We start from the raw sequence: 25,979 nt of genomic DNA, 5'->3' as shown, positions 1-25,979 counted from the left end.
ACATCAACCAGCCTGCGAACGGGAAGATTCGCCTTCACCACTTGCCACCTGAGCCTCCCTCCTGGCCTTGGCGCCCGCCTTGAGCTTCTCCCATCTCTCCCGGTACTGCGCATTGACTTTCCTAACATGCGTGTACTCCTTCTCCAAGGCCTCCATGCGCTTCACCGCGGCCGCGAGCTCCTGTTCCAGTTCCTGATTTCTGCGGCGCAGGGCTTCGTCGCCCCCGCTGACACCACCACCGCCCGAGGACGACAAGGGCGACCCGGGACGCACAAACCGCATGCTGGACTGCAGCGCATAGTTTTGCGCATTGGCCTCGAACGTGTGCAGCCTCTTGGACAGCTTGTCCAGCATCTCCTTGAGCCCCTTGTTCTCGAGGTAGAGCTCCTCCACCACGTTGTGTAGATCCTTGGTCGACTGGCTGCTGCCGATGCGCCTCTTCACCCCGGGAGACATGGAAGGCGAGGCTTGCGACTCCCGCGCGTCGACAAAGTCGTCCTCGTCGGCCGCGTCCTCTGGGCTCATTTCGGGGTGGTCGTGGCTGTCATGGATGGACGCCAAGTTGCGACGCCTCTCCTTCTGATCAAAACTGAGGATGTTCGCGTACGACACGGTGCCCCCGGTCGCCGGGACGAAGTAGAACGAGTCGTTCGGAGCATGCCCCTTGTGCCCGAGCGCCTGCAGCGTTGCCTTGGAATAAATCCTAGCCAGGTCTGGCTCGGCTGTGACATGCTGTGCCCTGGAGGGTCGGCTTTTCTTGGCAACTGCCGGGTCTGGAGAGGTAGGCGGCTCAGGTGCGGACTCTTCCGCAATCAGAGGCAGTCCCGCAAAGGCCAACGGCGCGGAGAGGCCCTTGATCAAGCTCCCAAACGTGCTATAGAACCGGGAATACCCATCCTCGCTCGACTCCTCCACAGGTCTTTCGGCCTGCTGTCGGGCCTGGCCCTTCTCCGACTTCTGCGGAGCTTCCGTAGGTGGCACCCAGCTGGGCTTTGGCTTCTGCCCAAGCATGTTCTGCATCTTGGATCGACCAACGTCCCTGTTGGGATGACCATCCAGGCTCCCGGGCGCCTGGTCGTTCGAGACACTCGGTGCGAGCGGGTGTCCACGATGCGAGGATCGGATGCCGCGCGCCGATGCCAGATTGCTCGCGATCGACGACGACAGCTCCCGCGACGGCGGATACCGCCGCTGCTGCGACGAGGCGGTGCCGGATGCCACCGCCGACTTTCTCCTCGGCGACATGTCGTCGGTGGCGGGTTTGTCGTCGGCACCCGCTGAGGCCGGTCTGGACGATGGCTTTTCGTTCACGTCGTCATTGTGGCTCGCGTCCGCCCCGGCTCGGTCGTCGTCGACTTGAGATCTGCGTGGGGGCCGCTCGAGCGGTAGTTTGAGCAGATCCGAAAGCCTCTGGTGATGCTGCTCGAGCAACGTCAACGTGCGGAGGGCCTCGGCGCTGGTGGTCGACCTGGCGGCGTTGGAAAACTCGCCCGCCGCGAGTGCGTGCTCGTTGATGGCGACCGTCGTGTCGGTGTGGGCGAGGGCGGCATTCCTGGCGTGGTCGTGTGCCTTGAAAAGATGTCTGTTAGGGGGGAAGCAGTTCGGGAAATCACGCACGTGCGGTTGTAGAAGAAGCGGAATATCTTGCTTCTCTTACCTTGATCAATGGTGCTGCATCCATGCTGCCTGATGAGCTTTTTTTTTCGATATCAACAGCCTAGCTGCTCGTAGCACATGAGGAAGACTTTTCTGGCCGCGATAAAGCCACTGGCTCAAGAATATTCACTTTTGGTGCAGTCGACACTGTCTGTCCGAATAAGCAGCTGGGCGTCGTCTCGCAGGGAAAGGGTTGCTCGTGAACAATTATGCCGGAAATAGAGGGGCAACCAGCACTACCATTATACATTCGACATTTAATGGCTGGATTAGTCACTCAATTCGACCAACGCCTTGAAGGCCAGCCAATATGCCAAGCTCTCTCTCTCCAAATTCTATTGGGTCATGCAATCCAATCATCAATCATTGCTGCCAAATCTGGTGCAGTAATTAATTAATTATCAATCCAACAAATCCGAAAGCTGGTACCGTACCGTAGGCATGCTACGACATAGCTGCAGGTAACGTCAAGAGAATAGAGTAGAATGTATGATTCGGTCAGTCTCCTTTCAGAGATTGAATTGAACGCTGCAAGTCATTAATTGCATGGCTGTTTTAAGAGTGTAGTAAACATGGGGCTCCGACGATTGCAGAGTAATTCTGCAAAGTCAGCAAGTCGACATGACACGCAGACAGACAGGCCCCTTGGTGTAGACAGATTTTTGAAGATGTGAAAGTTATCTGGGTAAGCAATTGTTCATGTAACGCGATTGTTTGCGTGTACAATTCCGATTTACTATTCCTCTGTTATGTACATGTTTACACCTTTCCGAGAACAGTATTACTGTAATTATCCTCCGATGTTAAACTGTCAAGATAGCTCCTCAAGGTTTATGTGGATCCACTGACGGATGCCATGTGGTGGCTGGTCCCGAGCTAGGAGCTGGAAGCCAGGATCAGCCGTGTGGGGCTAGGAACTTGCTCGACGGTAAACAACACTAGATCGACGATGACAACAGTGGTGACAGCATTGATGGTGAAATGCGCTTGGCCAAGGAAGTTTGATTGCTACTTACCATGGCAAGCGAATTTGAAGCCAAGCTAGCAAAAGATGCTCTGACGGAAAAAATTGGGAGAATACTGGTCCTCGTGATAAGGGGGAAAAAAAAAAAAATCATATCGAGCCGTATTTTCCGGGTGAGTGATTTCATAAATGCGCACGAGAAAATTAATGACGACTGCAAAGATGCAGCGAGTCTGTTGATTTTTTGTTTTGTCCCCCACTTGACAGTTAGTGAAACCGAAAAGGGGGGAGTCTCACTCGCACTCGCTGCGGAACAATTCTTCAGCCTCCTCATCCACCGTTTCGGACAGGTTGACATATGAATTGTTCTTTCCCAATCGTAGTAATCCAGTCTTTGACATCTAGCCGACGACTTCTTTTACAGTTTTACTACACAAGTGTTATCGCCGTTAATTACGCAACCAAATCATGCTTAATAAATCTGGACACCCTTGAAACCAAGATAAATGCCGTCATTATAGAAGCAGCTCCACCTGGATCTATGAACAAGGGCAACAACTGTCTATTCTAGGTTTTGCATCGCATCGCATCGCGTCACATCATTCACAACTGATCCAGACATCGGTTGAGCACCACGCTCGTGCTGAAAGCGACGACAACGACTGGACTGGTTCCCAAGCGGAAAATAAAACGCCCGCCTTAAGCTTAGAGTCTAAGCCGATAATCTTCGCCTGGGCCGAATTGACCTGCAAATTTCAAAGCCCAGGCTGCCGGCAGCAAATCAAATCATGGAAGCCAACGGCTCAGATCGCTCGGCAACGTCTACCTCTGGCCTGGGTAAACTGTTGCCGCGAGCGCTGGCAGAGAAAAGGCGGCGCAAGAAGCAGCAGCAGCTTGGTAGCGATGCCAGTAGTGAAGACCTCGGGGCGCGCGGTCGAAGCCCAGCCAGCAGTCGCTATACCAACGAAAGCGACTTAAACGTGGACACCCTGAACGAGAACGCGAGCAATCATTCATTCTCGATTGCAGAGGAGGATCGGCAGCCGCCTCACCAGCCAGATGCCAGTCTAGCGGCGGTGGAGACGGATGAAGACTCGTAAGCTTACCCTCATTTCTTCTTATGTCACGGCTCCTGCACGCTTCCCTCTATTCCTGTCTGCCTAATGTACCGTAATGAAATGTACTTTTTTTTTTGCCTTCATACCACTGCTGCAAGTCGCAGCGCCGCCGTCAAGACTGCTTGTTTGGTCGTCAGTTCTCGACTTGGCGTAGTGGACCATCATCATAGCCCGCTTCATCGCGTGCTTTTATTGCCCGCCCGGTTGCATTCGCGAATCAGTCCAAACTGTATGGTAGAGCGTTGGTGGTGCCAACTCTAGGGACCTGACTCTAGGGACCTGTTAGGATGGATCAAAACCTGCGGCTACAGCGCAAAGACAATTAAAAAAAAAACAAAGGCCGTGACGTGTGACAACCTCGGCTGATACAACCCCCTCTTTCTTCAAAAAAAAAAAAAAAAAGAGACGACGGGAGAGGTGAAAAGGAGAGAGACATACATGAAAAACAAAAACAAACCACCTTAGGATCTTGGTTTTGAAGTTTCAAATCCTTCCCTTTACCCCTTTGTTTTCCCATTCCACTCTCGCCATGGTCTCGTCGGATGGAACCTTTTTCGACGTGTACTTTGGTATCGAGCTGCTTTCCGGCGTCAAGTCCGCTGCATTGGACCCGCAGCGCTGACTAGGGTCGCGCCGCCCGGGGCCTAGGCTCAGAGGCTAAAGCTCTCACTGGCTGCCACGCACTGTCTGACATTTTAAACCCCGTATTATAGCTTGTCAGCAAGGCCCACCGCCGTGTCGACGCATCCCTCGCAAATCGGTTACCTGACGACCTCGTCGCCGCTGGTGCAAGAAGAGCACCTAAAGGGTACTCAAGAACCACCGGAACCCTCCTCGATCGATAGCCTGTCCCGATCTTCAACCCTTCCTGTCACCGATTCTGTCGAGAGGACCGACTCTCTCGACTCGGCAGCCTCATCACCCCTCCGGCAAACTAAGACCGGTCTTGCTATCCCCCGAAACCCAGGGGCAAGACGATCGCCCTCCCCCGTAGGCCGCTTTCGAGAAGCTTTACGCTCGAGGTCTTCAACTAGACAATCGACAGGCAGTCTTAGCCCTGAACGAAAATCTTCGCCAGCACCCGCTTCCGCTAGGAACGATTCTCCGGATAGCAAAATTACCGACAAGTCTGGCGCCGAAAGTGCAGCAAACCCCCCACTCAACCCACAGGCAGATAGTGCCAAAGAGGCATCTGCCCAGCGCTTCAGGAGATTGAGCAAAGGGCAGACGATCGAGACTGCGAATCCGCCTCGGACGCCACCAAACGGCTCAACGTCTGCTCCTGTCATCGTCAACACTCCCCCGACGCCTACCGACCACAGCAAGCCCCACGACCTACTAAGCCATACACCGACGAAAAAGGCTACAAGTAATGCAGCTGCCAAGCCAGTCGAGCCTGTCTCTACACTAGCACATCGACGTGGGAGGTCAGGCTCTGGCAGCGCGGGCCCCAGCAAGCTTTCGAACATCACACCAGCCCCTCTTACTCCGACTCCCGAGAACGCCCAGTCTCCTCTTCCCACCGGCAACTTCTTCTCGTCTATGATATCTGCTGCCCAGAACGTCGCGCAGAACGCAGCTAACACCTGGACCAACACCATCACGAACAACAATAGCACGTCTTCTGTCGGTAACAACGGAGGTAACGGCGCTCAGCCCCGCGGAACACCCTCATCTGGAGATAGCCGAGTCGAGGTTGAGTCGTATTCAGGTTCTCAGAGACAGCCTATGGAGTCGCAAGAACCCGCAGTGAAAACACTAGGCAGGGGCGATTTGAGTCTGAGCCAGCTGGGCATCAACGACCCTCCGAGTAGCGCAACCTCGCCAATTACGTCCAGGTTTGCGGACTCGATGGCCTCAAGGGTGAGGGCTGACTCGGCCCCCGCAGAGGCCAACAATGGGCAGAATGATTCGCAGCCCTCGTCGCAGGCTAGATCAGTTGCTGAACCTGGTAGCGCAGAACGCACACCGGCCGGGAGCATATACGAGGATGCAACCGGACTCCAGCGCAATGGAAGCGTCCGGAGCTCCCTCAGACGGCACCGGAAGCGTGGCAGCTCTACAATGTCTGGCCAGACCGGCGCTCCTATCACTGCAACCCACACGGCTCTGACTCAAACCGGAGCCATAAGCAATAACAGCACGGCCAAGTTGACTGGGTTCGCCGTCGCTAGTGCCAAGCGCAACCGTGACTTCCACCAGCTCTTCAAGAGCGTACCAGATGACGATTTATTGATTGATGATTTCAGCTGTGCACTGTGAGTATTCCATCTTTTGAAAACTATTGACCTCTTAGAGTGGAAATCCTTTGCGCGTGTACTGACTAACTTGAAACAGACAATTACAAATTCTAGCTCACGGAAGACTGTATGTTTCCGAGGGCCATTTGTGTTTCAACAGCAATATTTTTGGCTACGTAACGACTTTGGTTATGAGTTTTGATGAAATCTTGTCGGTTGAAAAGCGGAGCACGGCTTTATTATTCAAGAACGGACTGCTCATTAGCACCATCAACGCCAAGCACGTCTTTGCCAGCTTTGCCAGTCGTGATTCGACATATCAACTAATTATCAAAGTGTGGAGCATCCGTCATCCCTCGTTACAAAGCTCACTCAACGGAGTTCGCTTGGACGAGACGGGAGGCGACAAAACCGAAAAGGTTGACGTGGAAGAGGTCCGCAGTCTGTCTTTGGCTGGAACGCAGAGCGGGTCCGAGTTGGAAGATTCGGAGGACGACGAGGAAGATGTCTATGACGAAGATGCCGAAGACGAGATGAATGAATCGGTCGTGGCACAGCCGATAGAAAACGGTGCCGCGGATAATGCTCTGGACAAGGTCACTAGTCGGAAGACATCGGCCGCATTACCAGCCGCAGAGAAGCCAAAGGAGGCAGCCGGTGGCGCCGCAACCGCAACAGGAGTTCAAGATTTCCCTGGCCCTGCGACACACGCCAAGACGGACTGCGGTGATTCTGACACGCACTATGACAAGCATCTATCTGCTGAAGTGATTCCCGCACCCCTCGGCAAAGTCTACGATCTCATGTTCGGGCCAGGATCCTGCCAGTACATGAGCAAGTGGCTCACGGACGAACAAAAGTGTTTTGATCTGCAGATGGAGGACAAGAAAGGCCTCACTGCGGAGAACAAGACGCGGACGTACTCATACACGAAGCCCCTGAACGCTTCATTGGGGCCCAAGCAGACCAAGTGCATAGTAAGCGAAAAGCTGGACGCGATTGATCTTGAAAAGGCCGTTACGATAACATGCTCGACGCAAACCCCTGACGTGCCCAGCGGTAACGTCTTTACAGTCAAGACAAAATACTGCTTGACCTGGGATGAGAAGAATCAAACCAAGATAAACGTAAACTGCACCATTGAATGGTCCGGCAAGAGTTGGCTGAAGGGACCAATCGAGAACGGAGTAGTGACGGGACAGCAGCAGTACTGCAAGGAGCTGTTTACCAGCCTCAGGTCATCCGTCTCATCCCGCGCACGAGCAGGTACCGGCAACGGCGCCGCTGCAAAGGGCAAGAAGAAGGGACGCAAGGGCAGGGCAGGCCCAACGTCTGGCCCAGCGAGCGACGTCGAGGGAGGCGCCCGTGCCCAGACCGCCAAGCAAGACTGGGGCCTCTTTGAGCCCGTGCGGGGCATCGTCAGCCCTGTGCTCGATACCGTCCGCCCGCTTATCACAGGCAACCTCGTGTACGGTCTGCTCGTGGGCTTGCTCGTGGCCAGCTGGTTCGGATTCGGATTCAACCCGAGCGGCAGGACAGCCTCGCGGCAGCCCTACGGTGCCGACCTTGCCTACCTCAGCTACCCGGACCGTGTGGCCGCCTACGAGGAGATGTGGCGGCGCGAGGAGAGCGAGCTGTGGCAGTGGCTTGAGGAACGAGTCGGCATGGAGCGGCTGAGCGGAGGACACAATTCCGAGCCTCCAATGCCGTCGCGTAAGAACGTAGCGGACAGTCGTGAGGTCAGGGAGGCCATCAGAGCCACCGAAGAAAAGTTGAAGATGTTGAAGGTCTCGCTAGAAAAGGGCAACAACTGAAAGTCTTTGACTTTTTTCTGTTTTTTTTTTTTTTTTTTTTTGTTAAAAATGGGCAGGCTTTACGAAGCCAGTATATCATCGGAGCATAGCATACTGTATCATTCTTTTTCTTTTTCTTTTTTTTTTCTTTTTTGCCTGTTTGCGCAACAAAACAAATGTAGCAACAGTGTGTACTGTAACTCATCAGAAGGGAAATCAGTTTCATTTGTTTATTCTCACATCGCCACAAGGCTCTCCATGCTATGCTGTTCGGGATCAACAATGTCAAGTAGGGAGAAGTGTTTTTTTTTTTTTATTGTGACTATTAATGGTGGTACCAGGCAAGCCACAGTACAACTTCAATAACACGGCACATGATCTCCCACTCTCAATCGATCAGAAATGTAAAGCATCGATTAGTAAAGTTCAGCTATCTGTAGATTATTACACGGTTATGGTAGGAAATAGGCTATCCTAGTCAGCCGTTTTGCAGATTTGAAAGGCCAAATTGCACCTCCGGTTAAAAACACACATATCTTGATATGATCTTCTGTCCGAAAGAAAGACAAACGGACACTTGATAAATTAGATTGACAGGTTTTGTTATAATATGGCGAGACCCAATAAAACAGTTCATCGGATAGGTTGTGTAGATGGAGAAAAAAGAAAAGCCCGATCTTCTCAGAGAAAGATATGACATGGAGTTGAAATACATCGCAGATCAGCAGGCAAGTCAATGCGATAGCCTAGTAACAATGAAACAACAAGGCAACAACAATGCATGCCGGACTAGGAACTTGCCTCGTAGGGCTTCAATGATAACAAACCTGAGAGACTCGAGCTGTATTCCAGCAGTAAGTATGACAATGATGTCTCTGGTCATAGTCAATCCACCACCCTCAGGCATCTTTCTGAACAGCATTGGCTATCCGGGAGGTTCCTACTCCTGTTTAGGAGTCACTGCTCAGCTGTGAGCCTGCTGCACTGCAGTGGGTTATATCTTGCTCTCCTCTTTGACCATCAATGGAGCTGGGGCATCTTGATAAACAGATGTAAAGCGCATGTGCACAGTGGCGAGAATCTCCGCGATGTCGTTCAGGCGCTCGGCTCTGTTCCCCAGCAGCACAGCTGAATAATCATGGAGTGTCCTGGCGTTTATTTCTGAGGCCAGCTCCTTCAGACTGCCATGGACTTGGTTTGACAGAGCTTTCAGATCATCTTGCACAGCTTTCTTGGCTTCTTTGAACATTATATGTCGGGCAACTTTGACATGGTCAACCATTATGCCTTTCATACGCATGTGGGAGCCAGTTCCTGGGAAAAAAAAGAAGCGAGTATTAGCAAACGAAGAAAGAAAAGCCGGCTAAGTTCAGATGTAGAGTAGGAGTGGATATAAAAACCCAGCAGGGCTCTTACCTCGTTCTTCCAAAGCCAGGCGATATCCGAGCGACATGCGGTCAATAATGGCCGGCTCGAGTTGGCGATTGGCTTCGCGTTGGGCCTCGGTGATTTCTTGGTCCAGCGCAACCTGAATTGCAGACACTTTTTCCAAATATCCACACAGTCGCCGAGCCAAGATAGCAATATCCTGAGCCGGAACCGGCAGGTTGTTTGCAGTGGTTACGTTAGCGTGAAAGGCCTGTAAGGCTCTCTGGACTGAGGCAACAAGCGTCCTGATGGCGATGGGGATCCGTCGCTGAAATGTCTCTTCCCAGGCCGAGGCAAGATGCGACATGATGGGCTCAAGGAGTTCAAGATTGAAATTCCTTTGGCCAGCAGCGCCATTGAAAGCCCCTTTGCGTTTGAGGGTGGCCCGAAGTGTCCCCCAATGGAGACCGCCTTCGTCTCTTGGTGCACCCCAGCCTCGGCAAACATCTACAGCAGCCGACGTGGCTACCGAAATCTTGGCGTCCAGAGCTGGGATAATCAATTCGGAGAAGCGGTCCTGCAGTGTTGTCACAAAGGTATCGATTGATGTGGCAAAGGCCTTGGGTTTTGTGTAATCAGCTGGCGGCTCAGCATACCTGCAACCCGGATCCATGACTTACAATCTCGAAAGACTCGAATTCTCGACGCAGGACCTCTTCAATGAGACGTTGCTCTTCATCGGTCGTCTGCATGTTATCCTCACGAGGCGTTGTCCATATCGAAATCGACTCAACTAGCTGGTGCAGTTCGTTCATAAACCGTCTGCAATGGCCTAATCTGTAGGCCTCCGTCATTCCTTGAGCATGTCTAACAAGCTGAGGAATCTCAGTGTCATATTTACGCTCGTAACCTCGATTGCTGAACCTGTCGCGCTGGTTGCGGCCACACAAGTGTTGATAGGCTCGACTACTGACGCAGAAGACGGAAAGAGAATCGGCGACTTTGTCATAGTCACGAATTTCTATGTCGGGATTGAACGAACTTTCATCTTCTTCAATCATAGCATCTTGGTCGAGATCCTTGATTCCCATGGCAAAATCCTGCTGGATTGCCTTGCGGGAGTACTCATTTCGGCCCTTGATACACATCGCTTCTACTTCTTGTTGCAGCTCAGATGCTTGTTTTTTGAGATCCTTCATCTTATTCTTTAGTGCCTTGCTGCGCCGAGTGACATCTTGCTTCGACTGAGTCAGATGTGGTAGCACCTCCCTGAGCGAATCAAGAGTTTTGTCTATCTCTGTGCTGGTCAAGGGCAAACTCGTGGCTGGTTTGGAGTCGGTCGGTCCACCATCTGCAAGTTCGTCTTCACTTTCGGTAGAGTCCTCACTGTCGTCAGATGCTGAAAGATCCATGCGACGGCTGTTGCGTGTCTGACGAGTCTGATGCTTGCGCTTCTTAGAAAACACTGCTGGTGGCGGCGGATAAACAGTGCGACCTCTCCTGAAGTCTGCAGACAGCTGGTTCCAAATCGCAAGCTCCTTCTGCTTCAGCTCTCTGTCGTCATCGAGTGACTTCTGTTCGGCTTTGAGCTGCTCGGCCTCTAGCTTGCAATTGCGGATTTGTTCTTTGAGGTTGTCAACTGAAGCCCATTTCCCTTCTGCAGTTTGCCCCATTCTGAGGCTCTTGACCGCCTCAGAGACTGAGATGTCGTCCGTCTTGGAACAAATAAAGGTCACTTGGCCAAACAGGCCGTCGAATTTGAGCTGCTGCTTGAAGGCGTTGCCGAGCAGAGTTTTGGCCGACTTGTCGTCTATTGCACGGGTAATAGGTGCAACAATCCACAGTCCACTGCACTCTTTCATATACTTGGCGGCGACGGCTGCTCGGGCCGCATTGCTATCGTGAACGCCTGGTAGATCCACGAGGATGATCCCAGCGGCTAAAGCATCTGCTTTTGTGTAAATTCGAACGACTTTAACCAGCGGCCATGCTTCCATGGTCCTTTTATACGTACGCCCGTCCCGGTCATCTCTTGAATCAACATAGGCTTGAAGCAAGGCAAAGAGTTCCGCCGCCGTCTCTGCCTGCACCTTTTTAGTAGTCCCAAGCATTTGGAGAACATATGGTTCTCGAGCAAGCTCTTTGGGGTCGCAAGCCGATAAATCAGCATTCCCCAATGTTGGGTAGACAGCTTTGACTTTGGCCAAGGCAATGCTCGCATCGCCCTCTTTGGCGAATGCTTCTCGGCCAATCCTGCCATTGGAATCCATCAGGTCATCCCACAGCAGTTCGAGCTCGGCGGCCCAATCTTCAGGGGAGATAAAGTCGACTTCAGCGCGATACCTTTCTTTGGGGTTGTCTGAATAGTTGAAGCTCAACTCAGTAGCTGAAGCCGTGCAGGCGCGCATGCAGTTGGTCGCTAGAAGCCTATACGAGACGAGTAATGTCGTTAGTTGCTGGAAAGTAGAGCAGATCCATCATGATAAGTGTTAGACTAACTCTGACTCGTCCAAAAGAGCATTCAAGACCGATGATTTGCCTGATCCAGTGTTGCCAACGACGCCAACGACAGTTCGGGTCCTCTTGGCAGCCTGCAAGAGACCTTCTATGGTCTTGAGGTAGTGCTCTCCAGCGGGTGAGTTGAGATTGCGAACAGCCGGTCCGAGCTCTTCTAGAAGCCGTTTGCCAATCTTGAGACCATTCTCAAGTTTCTCAATCGAGTTCTCTTGACAAAGCTCAGATAGGCGCTGAGTGTTATCGGCTTCTTGGTCAGGAAATTGTGAGGTGGAAGAATCAACCGGCTGTGAGCTGATGACGAGGTTCTGCAAATCGTGTTCACCATCAGGCTCCAGCTTGACGATGGAGGAGGCCATCATGGGACCTGTCCAGATGTTCGTGGAAGCTGGATCTCAGAAGCGAAGAGTGAAGAGTGGTTATTGCCTGACCAAGAATGAAAAGAGATGTGTTGGTAAGTAGACAGTAGAATATCAATGATAAGACTTTTCTCTAAATCGATGACAGACAGATATAAAGGAGGAAGAAAGGTGATGTAATATCAGGTGTGAGAGTCAATTTGAATATATTGGAGGTGGGGGAACGTTGAGGGTTAATTTACTCCCTCAAGTTGAATTTTTGGGCCACCTGAGCTGTTTCTGATGCGAATGTGAAAGCGGAAGAAGAGTGTGGTGCTCGCAAACTGCAGTCCCTTATGTTGTTCCTTCTTCGAACAGAATCAGTGTCAAAATTGTGCAAACGATACATGTAGCAGGCTAAGAGTCGAGACGTGCTGCTCAGTTGCTCGTCAGATTCCTATCACCAGGTGCTTTCGTTTGTACTGTCCGTTGAGTTCATCTTTAAGTGGTAATTGTGTGTTTCCGTTCAAAGAGTACTTTTCCACAAAGGAAGGCCAGGCACTGGTCAGGCCAAGTCACGGTTAGCTTGATTTGGTATCTTCCAAGGTCACCGTACTGTGAGCAAGAGGAGTGAAAAGATGAAAGTGAGGAAACCGGTATCTTGTGAGCTACATATATCAGACTTGGTCGTCAAAGAATAACAAGCCTAATGGGTGGGGGTTTTTTGTTTTTTGAAACAGAAAGAAAAAAAAAATCAAGTTGTGGTTCAGAACGTGCTAGTTGCCAACCTGCTCGCAGCATTCCTTGCGTCCAACCGATCGTCGTCGTCTTCTTCAGCCTGCGTCCGCGTCCTGGCCGGTGCCATATCTCCATCAACCTGGCCCTCTTCGCTCAGCCCAGCCGCGATTATGCTGCCCGTGGAGGCGGAAAGGCTACGGTTCACGGCTGCGTCTGAACGCCGGGGCACTCCGCTCCAGGCATCGCCCTTGGGCCCTTGGCTGGCAGCCATGCTGACACGTCTGGGAGGTGTCGGGTGCGCCTCACGTCCGAGTCTGCTCAAGCCTCCTGACGAATCAATGCTGCGAATATCCGGCCTCACCGTCTCGAGCAGAGCCAGCGTTCGCCTCTCGGCCTCTATCTCCCGCAGTACATATTCCCTGATACTGAGGCGCAGGTCGGCAGACGTGCGTGCGAACCACTTGCGACGTTCCTGGACCAGGTTTTGCGTTACCCTCGTGGTCTTGTGGTACAGCTGGACCTCGTTGTGCCGTGCCTCGTCAAGTGCCGCGATGGCTTCATCGACCTTCTCCCGCCGCACGTTAGAGCTCGCCCGTAACCTATCGGTCGCGTTCAATTTGCTCCTTGTCGTCTCCTGCGCCTGCAAAAATTCTCGAATGAGGATCTGACGGTTTGTGAGTGTTTCTTTCACAATAAAGGCATCAGAAGAGTGGTACTGCAGCGGGTCGCCCATCGTCGTCGCCTCTGCTGTTGCCTGAGCAGCATGACAGTCACCAACAGTCTGAATGACCTTCCCCAACTTGCGGTAGGCGTTGCCCAGGCCTTGGTGGAGTTCCTGCACGTGCATGCCGCCAAGCTTGACTCCGAAGTCGGATTCGGCGAGTCCCAGTCCTGCACGTTATGTCAGTTGATGGTCCGGGGTCTCTTCATACTGACCGAGACCTAGACAAAGCCACTCACCTCTCCTGGCTTTCACAAGCTTGTCGACCTTGTGCCCAGCGTCCATGGCACCTAGGTAGAATAGCTTCACGATAGGCCTAGCCTCCTGAAGCTCGGGTGTGTCGTCAGGTGGCGGAGCGAACTGCTTCAAGATCTTGCGGCGCACACCCGTTGCCGGTTGCTTCTTCTTTACCATTGGGCTATAGCCGAAATCGCTCTCGACAAACAGGATCATTTCGTCATCCCGCAGGAGAACCTCGTTGCTGCAAACGTAGTTTAGCCATCGTTGCATCAAAGCCTTGACTCGGGCCTCGTCTTCGTCCGTCCCAGCACCAGCCGAGGTGATGGGCGGTGGAACAGCGGGCACTATAGCGTCGGGATTGGCGGATATCAGGTGTTCCCCGAACTTGACAAACTCCGAGTGGAGGCGGCGGATGTCTCGGTATTGTGTCGTCCGGAAATTAGGCAAGTTGGTCTGGAAATCTCAGCGTTAGTGACGTGGTGGAGCCATAGTTGGCTGGGTTTTTGCGTACATGTACGTCAAACCTCAGGATCGGGTCTTTGCGGCCGGTTCGCTCTAGTCCCGTTATCTTGGCTTGCAGCTTATACTGAGGTTGTGCTGGCCGTTGAGCTTGGGCTGCCTGCTGTTCCTCGGCCCTTCCTTGCTGTGGCTGTTGTTCTTGCTGGGCAGCTGCAGCTGCATCTGCATGAGCGGCACCCTCAGTCGGGGCAGCAGCTTGAACATCTTCATCGTGCTCCTGTTGAGATTCTCCAGCCTCGGTCCTCGATTCATCAGTCAAGGCATCCGAAGCAGCAGCTGTGCTCGCCGTGCTTGGCCTTGCGAACCCAGTATCAGCATCCCCAAAGCCACCTTCCTCCTCTGGGACGCCCAGGCCGTTGCTCGCCGCTTCAAAAGACTGGTAGGTCGGGGGTGGGGCTGCAGTAGCGGCGGCGTTGAACGTTGTGCGGTTATGTTGCGGCGAGGTTCCCGGAGAACCCCAGGGCGATGCGCCGTGTGGGTTGTCGGCCTCGTGAATCGATGAGCTATAGTCCATGGTGGAAGTTCCGGCTATTCCTGTTTGCGGTGATGAAGAAATGTGGTTGGGGAGTGATTTTAAAGTGCGTGCAAATTACGTTGCGTTTGCCTGGCTTGCGAGCCGAAACCTGATCCGGTTGTTGACGCTTCAGCGTGTTGGTCAGGTCGGGATTTGCAGCCAATCACTTAGCCGTCGCAACTTTTGGTTCGTCCGGGTCAAGTGCTAACAAGCAACCGCAATGACACAAAATTCGAAGGCCAATGCGGCAGGATCAGGAGATAATGAATCTGCTGTTGAATGCGCATTAAAATATTCGAAGCTGGAGAAGTGACGCCTACAAGAAAGCCAGGCCGAGCTTTGAGCAAGCAAGAGACGTCAGTCCAGTCAGTCAGTGTCTGCCTGCACTTGTCAGTAATCTGTCAGCTGGAGCAGAGCTTCTCCCCACCACTGGAATCCAAGCTCTTTCGTTCTCTGTCTCCAGCTATTGACATGGGGAACTGCGCACAGACCATAGACGTCAGTTCATCTCCACTCTACAGCCACAGCAAGCGCTTGATGCTTCCGTTAAAAAGCAGGTTAAAACGCAGCTTAGCTTTTGTTGACCATTTACATGCTGGAGCCCTGGAAAGAAACACTTTCGTATGGTAATATTTCTCTAACCTCTGATTTGCTTACTATAAGTCCTCCTTTTTCTGAATCTTCCAATTCCTACCAAACCTGTTGTATCAGGGGAATCGCCATGACCATCGTCGCAAGGTCAACAGCTCGAATTGCCAGCCATCTAACGAATTTCGACCCACATCTTCCGAACTTGGACCAGGGTCCTTGCGATCAAAATCTCCCAAAAGAAGCATTTGCTCAGTTCTGAACTACAGTAAATAAAAATACACCAACATAACCCAGTCCCATATCCCTATATCGCTACCTGCATTGGCTCTGCGCCTTAACCGCTCGGTCCCTACTATTCTGTAACCATATGCAGAGAGGTTCGGGCTCAAGATGTGCGACACCTTGAAGTTCTTGTGGTAACAGCAATGCCAACTTTGAGACTAGATGGGACGTAAACTGCTCTGACTTGTATTTTCATATTTGTTTGTTTATTTACGACTTCTTTTCCTACTACCTACTCATAATGTGGCTGCGGCCTCTCCCGGCCTGTCGCTTCCGGCCTGGTCGTCGCCAACTGCCTCTATCATCATGGCGATGGCTCCAGTCCAACCTGCACGCCGAGTCGTCTCGTTTACCTCAGGCTGTTGCTATCCTCTCAAGGACTGATTTCGGCAGCAGATTCTACAGTAGTCCTGGCTCGTCATATTACGATGCCAAAGTAGAAGATATTCGAAATATTGGCATCATTGCTCATGTGGACGCGGTATGTGTTAACGAGAATTAATGCTCCCCCTCGTCCCTCAAGAAAGTAAACACAAGGAGTCAAGGAGTTAATTCTCTGCTTACACTACTATACTATTTTTCTCGCTCAATCTCATGGACTCGAGCTAACGCGGTTAAAGGGCAAAACCACCACAACAGAACGAATGCTCTTCCGCAGCGGTGTGACAAAACACCTAGGCAGTAAGTAGCAACAGACCAAGCTGCTATTTGTGGAGTTGTAAATTGGGTTGGTTTTAACAGTCCTTTTAGATGTCGACAGCGGAGACACCGTCACCGACTTCCTTCCAATGGAACGTGATCGTGGCATCACTATCCAGTCCGCAGCCATTACCTTCCAATGGCCATTACCATCAGAATGCGGTCCCGGAAATCCCCCAAAAACCATTAATCTCATTGACACCCCCGGTCACCAGGACTTCCGTTTCGAGGTGGACAGATGCATGCCCGTCATCGACGGCGCCGTTTGCATCATGGACGGAGTCAAGGGCGTCGAGGCCCACACGGAGCGCGTCTGGCAGTCGGCGCAGCAGTTCCGCATCCCGCGCATCATGTACGTCAACAAGCTGGATCGAGACGGCGCCTCCTTCAAGCGCTCCGTGTCGGAGATAGCCTCTCGTCTGAACGCCTGGCCGCTTGTGTGCCAGATCCCCTGGTGGGAGAAGGACGTTTTTGTCGGCGTGGTTGATGTCATCACCCGGACAGGGATCAGGTGGAAGTCTGGCGGTTCCAAGGCTTCCTACAACGCCGAAAATCTGAAGAAGTTGCTGGCAGATACGAACCCAGATCTCTTGACACAGCTGGATGAGGCCCACCTCGCGCTGGTAGATATTCTCTGTGAGCACGACGAGCGGCTTCTAGAGGGTGATCTGGAGAACATCACCCCGGAGGTCATGAAAAGGACCATACGTGAACTCATCAGCGACGGCAGCGGCAAGCTGGTTCCTGTGTTTGCCGGGTCGAGCCTACGCAACATCGGCATTGACCCCCTGCTAGATGCGGTGGTAGATTATCTACCCAATGCCAACGAGCGGCCCCCGGTAGAAACTTCGCTGGACGGCGTTCGCTCGACCCTTGAGAACGTCATCGAGGCCAGCGCCAAGGCGCAGCCGCCCGGAAAGAAGAAGCAATTCGGCAACAAAAAAGGCAGCGTTACTGCTGTCGCGTCCGTCTTCAAGGTGGCAGCTGATTTCAACAGAAACGACATGTCGCGGGGCATGCTGTCCTTTGTACGCGTCTATCATGGCACGCTCCCCGCCGACGCTGAGGTGTGGAACTCCAACCGCCACAAGCGAGAAAAGGCACTCAGCATGCTGCAGATCTCTGCCAACAAGACGCAGCTCATTCCTCATCTATCAACCGGACAGATCGGCGCGCTCAAGGGTCTCAAGGACGCCAAGACGGGTGATACGCTGATACTGGTCAACGGGGGTTTCCGCAATGCCTCAGAAGGCCCCATGGCTAGGGTGCAGATCCGACCGGCCGAGATCCCCAACCCGGTGGCATTCATCACCATGGCACCAGCGGCCCGTGGCAACGTCAAAGACCTGGAGACAGCACTCGAGCGGCTCTCCCGTGAGGATCCCAGCCTACGATATAGCTACAATGAACGCGATGAGGTGTTCATCCTCTCGGGAATGGGTAAGCTGCACCTTGAGGTTCTGCTCGATCGCCTCAAGAACGTGTACCGCGTCGAAGCAACCATCTTTGGCATCGAGGTCGAATACAAAGAATGTCTGCTGGAGCCCTTGGCACCCAACCGCTTCGTGTTCGACCAAGTAGTCGGAGGCAAGGCCGGCAAGGCGGCTTGCACCGTCACCTTGCAGCCACTGCCAGACCAAGAGGACAAGAAATCGACACGCGCCATCTCCAAGGACACGGTGCGGGCGGACGAGAACAACCTGATCGAGATCAAGATCAAGAAGAACGACTACGGCACCTTCCCCGAGGGCTTCGACTACGAGCGCACGCGGCACGAGCTCCTCAACGGCGCCAGCGCCGCGCTCCGCATGGGCCCGCGCCTGCGGCGGCCGGTGCACGGCACGCTCGTGACCATCGACTATAACCCGTCGACCGACTACTTTGGGCCCAACACGCCGCCGTCGCACAACGTCAAGGCGGCCTACAGCGCCGTCAAGGCCAGCCTCAAGGACGCGCAGTCCAGGTCCATGGTCGGCATCCTCGAGCCCGTCATGAAGGTCTCCATCGTCTGCCCCGAGGGCGCTGCCGAGGCCGTGCAAAAGGACATTGGCGGCGCCCGCGGCGGCGTCGTATATGCCGTCGTCGACCGCAACGAGAAGTACGACGAGGCCGCCGGCAGCGGCGTCGACCCGGCCGACAGGATCAGCCTCGACGACGTCTACGTGCCCCGCGACCCGTACGACACCATCCAGTCGCTGCGCGATCCCAAGAAGGGTCTGGTGCGCCAGTTGGAGATCAAGGCCAGGATTCCCTTTGCCGAGATGCTCAACTATGACCAGCTGCTTCGGGGCAAGACCGGCGGTAGGCATTCTCTCGACATGGAGCTCGACACCTTTGAGCGAGTTGTCGGGCCTCGTGAGAAGGCTATCGGATGAGAAATTTCTTTTTTTTTGTAGAGGATTGCATGTACAATAGTTCAAAGACTAGACCGACTATGTATTATTACTGCGCTCAATCTCGGGCGTATCCGTTACTGTGCGTGCGTGGGACAATACAACCCAATGTCATAGATCAATAGAAGGGAGACATGGGAAAGAAGTTATCACTGAAGAACTCTCTCTTCATCTTTGTGTACTTCTGTCGGCCGTGCAATACTACCACGATCCACTAATTTCATTGGTAATTCATGCGGTTCCAAGTGCTTCTGAAGCATTCTTGATTGCCAGACACAAAAAATCTATTACGTATCGCTCCAGAATGAAAACATCATCAAACGCCATTAACATCATCTGCCATATCTGCCCAGAAGCGGTAGATAGCTGCAAGGGTACCAAAAGTATGTATCGCTCAAGACATGATATCACCAGCGGTAGACAGTTGTTGTTGTATCCCAAGTAATGAAGAGTTGTCGCCTTTGCGTGGCTTGGCCAGCTCAACCACATGAAACTTCTTGCCAACGTCCCTCAGCTCGTTGACGCTTTGCAAAACGTCGTTGAGAAGCGACACAATCTGTACGTCGTTCGCCTCGCTCAACATGTCTTGCTGAAATGCCTCCACCGATGAGGGAAGCAAGAGATGAATACGGTTGACCAATGCCTGGATTGATCGTAGCAGGACCGGGGACGGGGTCGTGGTGCTACTGGGTTGCTGCGAGACGTCTGAAGCCGATCCACTCTGCTCTCCAGATAGATACGACGGAGGTAATCCCTCCAGATACTTTGTGATGAGTTGGATTCGGGCCGAAAGCATCTTGATAGCGTTTGCCTTGGCTGTAAGGGTCGAAACGAGCTCCTCGTCTTCGCGAGACAAGGTGACGGGTTCGGCGGCGCCCGTTTCCTCCTCCTCTTCCTTGGTAACCGCTCTCCGCTTGCCTTTGGTGTCAACCTGAACGGACGAGACTGAAGACTTCTTCCGGTTCGCTGGGTCATCAATCACGGTTGCTGTTCCAGCGTTGGCGCCACCGCGGGCAACAAAGGCCATACTGATCATCTCATCCTCGGCCGTCTCTACAGAGTAAGGCAGCTCGCGAAACCGCGGCCTCAAGGAGTTCTCGGCAGCCTCGTTTCCGCTGTCCTTCATCTCCTCATCGCCACCGGCGGACTGGCCCTGCCTCTGATCATCGGACTCGAGGACTGTCTCGTATATTGTGACGGGTAGTTTGCTGCCAGCAGCGGCAGCGATGTCTTCGGGATGGAGAGCCAGTAGGGCCGCAGACTCGTTGATGGCGAGGATTTGGTTGTGTAGCTGTAGAAGCCGTTGGTCGGGACCGGCGCGGGGGAGTAAGGTGAACCAGCCGACAAGGTCCAGGTTGCGATCCTTGTGGACAAGTTTCACTGAGAGAAAGGGTATCAAGTCAGAAAAATAAAAGCTCCCAGAACAAGGTCGTCGCGCACTTACTTTGGTCTAGCCTGTTGGTAAACCAATCCTGGTCTAGAGAGAGATCACCGTTGGGTAGAGACCGTGTCAAGCACTCAAAAGCATGTTCCATTGTGATTTTCGTTCCATTTTGCTGGCCTAGAATCGCTCCGACTATAGGACATGTCTGCCCCCGTAAGGTGTGCCTTGTTATGTAATCGGAAACAGTAAGAAGCACGAGAGGGTGCAGGCCGACGTGAAGCTCAGAGTCGGATTTTTGTGTTGATATGAGAGGGTTGATTTCCATTTCTGAAGCCATGGCGTCCTTTTTTGTGAGACGTCACACGCCCTTACTACAGGCAGAGGCTGGTGAAGAAAAGCTTGCCGTTGGTGAGGGTCGATGGCGACGCCGGATGCTCCTTTCAGGATCGGCCTGTATGCGCTCTTATTTCGGGTGCCAAGCTTGTAATTTCTTCTATTGGCAGGCTCTCAGCAAACACAGACGTCGTCGCGTGACTGTGTTGGGATTTAGATGTGATGTATGTCTTTGAAGCCTGTGGCGGGCGCAAACACGTCGGAATTGCAGGTCGAGGCTTCCAGTTGATTGATGGTTGGTCGTCATTGAACAGCTTCGTGAGCTCCGCGCAGCCCCGCGTTCCTGATGAGGCAAAGTGGAGACTAGCTCTGGTAGGGCGGGGCCTGGTGTGAATTAGGCAGTGGACCGACTTTACCACGTCTTCGCTTGTCTCGCCGGTCCCAATTTCTGATCTTGGAAGGAATCTTCATACTCTTCACTTGGGTAGGAAAAGTTTGCGAAAAAGACAAACCAATGTGAAGAGCCTCATTGCGGGCACTTTTGCTGAGTAAATGACTGCACCTTTCCGCTTTCGGTCGAATATCATCGTCGCACTGTTGGTCCAAGTAGGCCTAACCTAACAGTCAGCCACGCCCACGATGGATTTTGCCAATGAGGTCGATTGTCGAAGCATATATAATACTACAGCTGCCATTACATCAATTTCGACTCCTTTTTCACCAGACAAGAACCAATTAACACATTTTCAACATTTGAGACCAAGTTATTGGCGCAAGGGGAAACATCCCATACCAGCTCTGTCTCCGACTCTTGAGTTGGCCTAAATATGTCCAGCCCACGAAACATCAACTCATCAGGGGCTGATGGATCTGGAACTATATGTCATTATTTGCCCGCTCAAATTCAACCTTGAGAGATATGCCAGTCAAGGAAGAGGGCTGTATTTGCAAGTGCTTCATTTCCAGTCTTGGCTGTAATTAGCTGTCTGGGCAAGGACGTGGGTGGGATACTACCCGATTCTTGCGTCACCAGGATCACCTCATCGCAAAAATGCGGCACTGTGACTATTGTTGCCCTTCTCTAGTTAACGGACTGTAGGACTTTAGACATAACACAGTGGGAGTTGATTGTTATCGACGGTCACGTCTGACCTGCTGAGGAGCGTGGCAAGCAGTCTGTCGGTGTGCGCCAGTCTGTTGTCTCCTGAACCCCTGAAGTATCCACATCGAACCCCAGGGACTGCGATATCCTGCCAACCTGGAAGCGCTAAACTTTAAGGGCTTAATGATGAATAATAACAACCAATGAATAGTCAAAGATAACAGCACTACTACAACTGTTTCGGTGTTGGCCAAAAGACAAAAAAAAATAAAAATGGTGCAAAGCATTTTCCATCTTCAACGATAGAAGAGAACGGACAAATTACTCGCCAAACTGATCTCTTGGCTGGGTGCTTATGACTTATGTATGCTCTCTCGGTAGGTGCAATTTATGAAGATACCGCAGTTAGTTCCAGAAAACCTGGTACCGGTGTGCGGGGGTCATCCAGGGTCCGCGTAGTAGCCGCAGCCGTGGCCAGCCGGCTGGCTAATAAGCACAAGCGTGCAACCGTTGTGCCAATTCCAATGCAACTCAAGCTATGTTCCGATAATTCTATTTAAGAACATATATGATTGCTATTATTATCGGGACTGGCGGTTTCACCGGAGCTCTCCATTGACAAAAAGCAAATACGACCCTGGGCGGGAAGCGGCTCATCAGCCCGGTGGGTATGTCACAATTTGATGTACACATGCTCCTTTCAGGGAGCGAATGATTCAAAAAGAAAGGGAAACTGCGATTCAATGGCCCCGGCAACCTCCCCATCCCGATCAGGGCTTGACCGCCAGCAACTGCCACAGCTCCACTCTAGACCCCAGACTCAGGTCAAGGATGACGTTTGAAGGTAAGGATCGCGCGGGCCAGGGCAGCAAGCAAGAGGAACGAGACAAAGAAAGAGAGAGAAAAAAAAAAAAAAAAAAGAGGAAAAATCTTCACCGGTGTTGCTTAATCTTTGTCTCAGCCCTCGCTGTACAGTACACATACGTTTGTCATGAATGTGATCTGATTCATGGTTCCTTAACACCCTCTCCTATGTTTTTTTTATTTCAAAATACCAAAGTACTAATTCAAAGACTGTCTTGATTGTGTCTTGAGAACTTTAACTACGACGTAACGAATTGACGAGAGCACCCTGGCTACGGAAACCTGGTGTTCACTTTACGACCAAGGACATCCCATTCATTTATTCATTCGTTCACTTGTTCAGCGTCCCTTCCTCAACAGACCTTCACGTCTCCCTTCCCAAACATATCCATGCTCTCACCATCATTCACCGACACATGAACCTGTTGGTTTTAGCCAACCACCGAGGGAAAAAAAACAGCCATGTGCGAAGGTACAATCACCAGCCTAAGATGCGGCCACACGCTCGTCCACTTTTCGCGCCGGTGTGAGCAGGGCTGTATGGAACCCTCTGAGGCTCCTCCAGGCTCAGAGCTTCACCTCTCGCTGGACGATACGTGCTCGCGGTGTCACATCTGGCACAGCACAGAAACCATCAACGCCCACTACGACCGCCAGCGCGACGAGCTTACCAAGCAATATCGCCTCGCCGAGCCAACCTCCAAAGAGGCACGCGCGCTTGTGCGTCTCATCGGCCGCCTGCACACGCAGCAGGTCGAGGCCTTATCCCGCGCCACTCGCAGTGGCCTGCGCCATGGTGCACTGGACGTTAAATGGCCCGGGAAGACCGAGGAAGAGTAAGTCCAAGACAACCAAACGGCGACCTTTTTCACCTGTTGAACTGAAGACAACACCCCATAAAAGTGATCCCCAGGCTGTATTTCTCCAAGAATGCATTAATCATCCAAGTCCCACCACGCAAAGATGGGCATTTATGGCCGGTGTCTGCCTTGGTTACAAGTATCGGGCAGTGGCAACGCTCACACGACACGAAATCTTGACTGCCAGTGGACAAACCCGTGAGCAAAAAGCGTAGTCACTAACATTGAACCATAAACAAATCCTCACAGACCATTTGTGCCTCGCAGAAAGTCAATTGTCCATGGACGGAATATGTTTGTCACCGTAAAATGGACTTCGGACGATGAAACCAACTAGAATCGGGCATTGGCAGAGACCAACATAATCTACCCACAGCTGCAATTGCGAGTGCCCCATAGGCAGCAAAAAGCGCAGAAAGCAGCTGTTGTGACAACTCAACCTGTTGACGATGAGGAAGCTTCAATTCTGGCCGTAGCTTGAGAAGTCTACCATGGCTTGATTCTAAAGCTGCCAAAAACTACACGCTTGGCGCATCTCAGTTTGTTCATCGGCATTCGACGACAAATTCCGAATTGAGTTCTGGCTCAAGCAGGATAGCCTGACCCAAGAGCAGCTATCAGGCCACTAATTTTTACTCCCATCTAGGACCATATCTTCGGATGTCATGATGCGGCACTACCGAAAGTGCATCGGATTGGATCCAGATGGGAACAATGAAGTGATTCTACAAGGATACGTAGAGAGCGCCGCGAGGCATTATACCACATGAAATACCATACAAATTTTTTTCTGTACCATATATGCCCAATAAAATACCATTCCCCCCATATTCATTTCCAAAATTACCGTAGTACATCCCCCAACGCCTGAAAATCGCTGAACCAGATCAGAAGATTATATGGCCAGAAGCCCAGCTCCGCCACCAGCCAAGCTGATATATATGTATATATATGTTACATGGTTTGACTCCGTCGATCTTTGTTGAAGTGCACGGCCTCTTTGTCGTCCCTCCCTTGGGAGTAAATCCTATCCAGATCTGTCGACAGTTTGCTCATGTCAGAACCCGCCGCGATCGGGGGCAACCGGGGCATGTTTGCGTAGTGTCGATCCCTGGCGGTCTGGGCCCTCGCTCTCCGGGTCGACCTCCGACTCAGCAGTCGCAGAGGGCCCGGCGGCAACACCATCGACGGCAGCCTTGCGGCGCGCTCGCTCCTCTTCTTCTTGAGCCAACGCGGCGCCAGCTTCTCCCACATATAGTCTCGCGAGACCTTGGTCGTCCCAAAGACCACAAACAGTAGTAAGCCGGCCGATACGCCGGGGATGAAGAGGTAAAAGTCGAGCTTTGCCTTGTCGCTGCTCAGGTCCGCTTCCCTGTTTTCGTGCGTCACGGCGATGCGGGCTGCCCAGGTAGTTTGGAACATGATGGTGATGAACTCGAATGCGCTGCATGTCGAAAAAAAGAGTCAGCAAAGCCCGTGCACGGCACCACAACGGCACCTCACACCGGGAAGATGTTTGTATATATATATATATATATATATATATATATATATATATATATATATATATATGGTCTTACCCCGTAGCCAAGAATGCAAGGCTGAAGCGGACCACGAGCCAGCGGTCATAAGTGTTATGTTTATGCACGATCGGGTCCAGCTTGATGTCGTCTTTGGTAGAGTTGCTGGACAGGCCGGCGTATCCGACACGCCAGTCACTAGAAGAGACCTTGGTGTGTACATATTTGACCAGGATGATTGCCAGTAACACTGCGCCGAGGGAGAGACTTGTCGCCACTGCAAGAGGACTATAAGCATGCTGAAGTGCCAAAAGAGGGTGCAGTTTAGGGAGACAATAACTTACTAATCATGCTGGCGATCAAGAAGAATACCACCTTTTGATGCTGGATACTATCGGCCCGGAGGAGAGCTATCTGGACTGCCGGGAGTATCAAGGCGTTGGCTTTGGCCACCAACGAACCCTTTCTTGGCTGCAGTCTCGTCCAGCTGACTTTGAAGACGGACTGCGTCAACTCTGCCGCCCTGTCAAGTCTGTTAGCCCCACTATACTTTTATTGAATTGTCACGATGGGTGACTTACCAACAAACAAGCAAGATTGCTTCGGCATTATAACAAAAGAACTCTTGTTTTTGATGGTCAGTCGCTCTGAAGCTTTGAAACAAGGCAAGCTCGGCTGCTTGATGCTTACGAATATAGAACAATATTAGGTCAAGCCCTTCCGTAGAACCCGTCACCGAAAGTTCTGGGTTCCAGGCCTCTGTTTCCTCTCGCGTAAACTGCGCGATCTTGATGTCTCGCCAATTAATGATGGTGTGCGCCTGCTGTATCATGGAGGCGATGGTGGCGACCGCGGTCGTTACGGACATGATGCTGATGTCTTGAGCGATAGACAAAGAGGTCAGCGTCCCGCCCTGGCCGTCGCCTTCTTCATGAAGCACAGGGGCGTTCTCCCCCCCGAGAAACTGGTTCCTACTTACAGCTCGTCCGCTCATGTTGTACCCACATCAAAACGAACATCCCTATACTACAGCAGAGGCAGAAGAAGGTGTATACGAGGACGACGGCGGCGACGCCGAGCGCCTCTGGAGGACATTGGACGGTCATCGCACAGTCCAGCTGAGGCGCATCACATCATGCTTTCTCGTGGGATTTGGGTTGTAGCGTCCCAAAGCTCCAGCGTACCGGCTTCAGTAAATAACTGAGAGTGGCTGTGGAGCATTGGAAGG

General features: G+C 52.3%; 8 protein-coding genes across 8 annotated transcripts; 3 read left to right on the top strand and 5 right to left on the bottom strand.

Moving 5' to 3' along the window:
• Positions 1-3: 3 nt before the first annotated feature.
• On the bottom strand, positions 4-1,681 carry PpBr36_00949 (uncharacterized protein; the record flags this gene model as incomplete). Its single annotated transcript, XM_029888138.1, has 2 exons — positions 4-1,569; positions 1,658-1,681. 2 exons carry the CDS (start codon positions 1,679-1,681, stop codon positions 4-6), a joined length of 1,590 nt encoding a protein of 529 aa, XP_029752215.1.
• A 1,727-nt stretch (positions 1,682-3,408) lies between these two features.
• PpBr36_00948 (uncharacterized protein) lies at positions 3,409-7,792 on the top strand (the record flags this gene model as incomplete). The annotated part of the gene is made up of 3 exons (XM_029888137.1): positions 3,409-3,716; positions 4,452-5,996; positions 6,076-7,792. 3 exons carry the CDS (start codon positions 3,409-3,411, stop codon positions 7,790-7,792), a joined length of 3,570 nt encoding a protein of 1,189 aa, XP_029752216.1.
• Positions 7,793-8,765: 973 nt separating this feature from the next.
• PpBr36_00947 (uncharacterized protein) lies at positions 8,766-12,015 on the bottom strand (the record flags this gene model as incomplete). The annotated part of the gene is made up of 4 exons (XM_029888136.1): positions 8,766-9,085; positions 9,188-9,758; positions 9,820-11,566; positions 11,639-12,015. 4 exons carry the CDS (start codon positions 12,013-12,015, stop codon positions 8,766-8,768), a joined length of 3,015 nt encoding a protein of 1,004 aa, XP_029752221.1.
• A 742-nt stretch (positions 12,016-12,757) lies between these two features.
• PpBr36_00946 (uncharacterized protein) lies at positions 12,758-14,723 on the bottom strand (the record flags this gene model as incomplete). Its single annotated transcript, XM_029888135.1, has 3 exons — positions 12,758-13,620; positions 13,690-14,143; positions 14,202-14,723. The coding sequence occupies 3 exons, from the start codon at positions 14,721-14,723 to the stop codon at positions 12,758-12,760; spliced, it is 1,839 nt and encodes a 612-aa protein (XP_029752222.1).
• A 1,114-nt stretch (positions 14,724-15,837) lies between these two features.
• Positions 15,838-18,670, top strand: PpBr36_00945 (uncharacterized protein; the record flags this gene model as incomplete). The annotated part of the gene is made up of 3 exons (XM_029888134.1): positions 15,838-16,077; positions 16,217-16,277; positions 16,347-18,670. 3 exons carry the CDS (start codon positions 15,838-15,840, stop codon positions 18,668-18,670), a joined length of 2,625 nt encoding a protein of 874 aa, XP_029752223.1.
• Positions 18,671-19,082: 412 nt separating this feature from the next.
• PpBr36_00944 (uncharacterized protein) lies at positions 19,083-20,409 on the bottom strand (the record flags this gene model as incomplete). Its single annotated transcript, XM_029888133.1, has 2 exons — positions 19,083-20,068; positions 20,133-20,409. The coding sequence occupies 2 exons, from the start codon at positions 20,407-20,409 to the stop codon at positions 19,083-19,085; spliced, it is 1,263 nt and encodes a 420-aa protein (XP_029752224.1).
• Positions 20,410-22,833: 2,424 nt separating this feature from the next.
• Positions 22,834-23,568, top strand: PpBr36_00943 (uncharacterized protein; the record flags this gene model as incomplete). Its single annotated transcript, XM_029888132.1, has 2 exons — positions 22,834-23,207; positions 23,481-23,568. The coding sequence occupies 2 exons, from the start codon at positions 22,834-22,836 to the stop codon at positions 23,566-23,568; spliced, it is 462 nt and encodes a 153-aa protein (XP_029752217.1).
• A 617-nt stretch (positions 23,569-24,185) lies between these two features.
• On the bottom strand, positions 24,186-25,857 carry PpBr36_00942 (uncharacterized protein; the record flags this gene model as incomplete). The annotated part of the gene is made up of 6 exons (XM_029888131.1): positions 24,186-24,675; positions 24,812-25,028; positions 25,096-25,274; positions 25,333-25,375; positions 25,442-25,630; positions 25,731-25,857. 6 exons carry the CDS (start codon positions 25,855-25,857, stop codon positions 24,186-24,188), a joined length of 1,245 nt encoding a protein of 414 aa, XP_029752218.1.
• Between the last annotated feature and the right edge of the window lie 122 nt (positions 25,858-25,979).

Source organism: Pyricularia pennisetigena, chromosome 2, assembly GCF_004337985.1.
Source record: "Pyricularia pennisetigena strain Br36 chromosome 2, whole genome shotgun sequence".
In the NCBI taxonomy this organism is placed as follows: Eukaryota; Fungi; Ascomycota; class Sordariomycetes; order Magnaporthales; family Pyriculariaceae; genus Pyricularia; species Pyricularia pennisetigena.
This window is presented reverse-complemented; position numbering and strand designations above follow the sequence as displayed.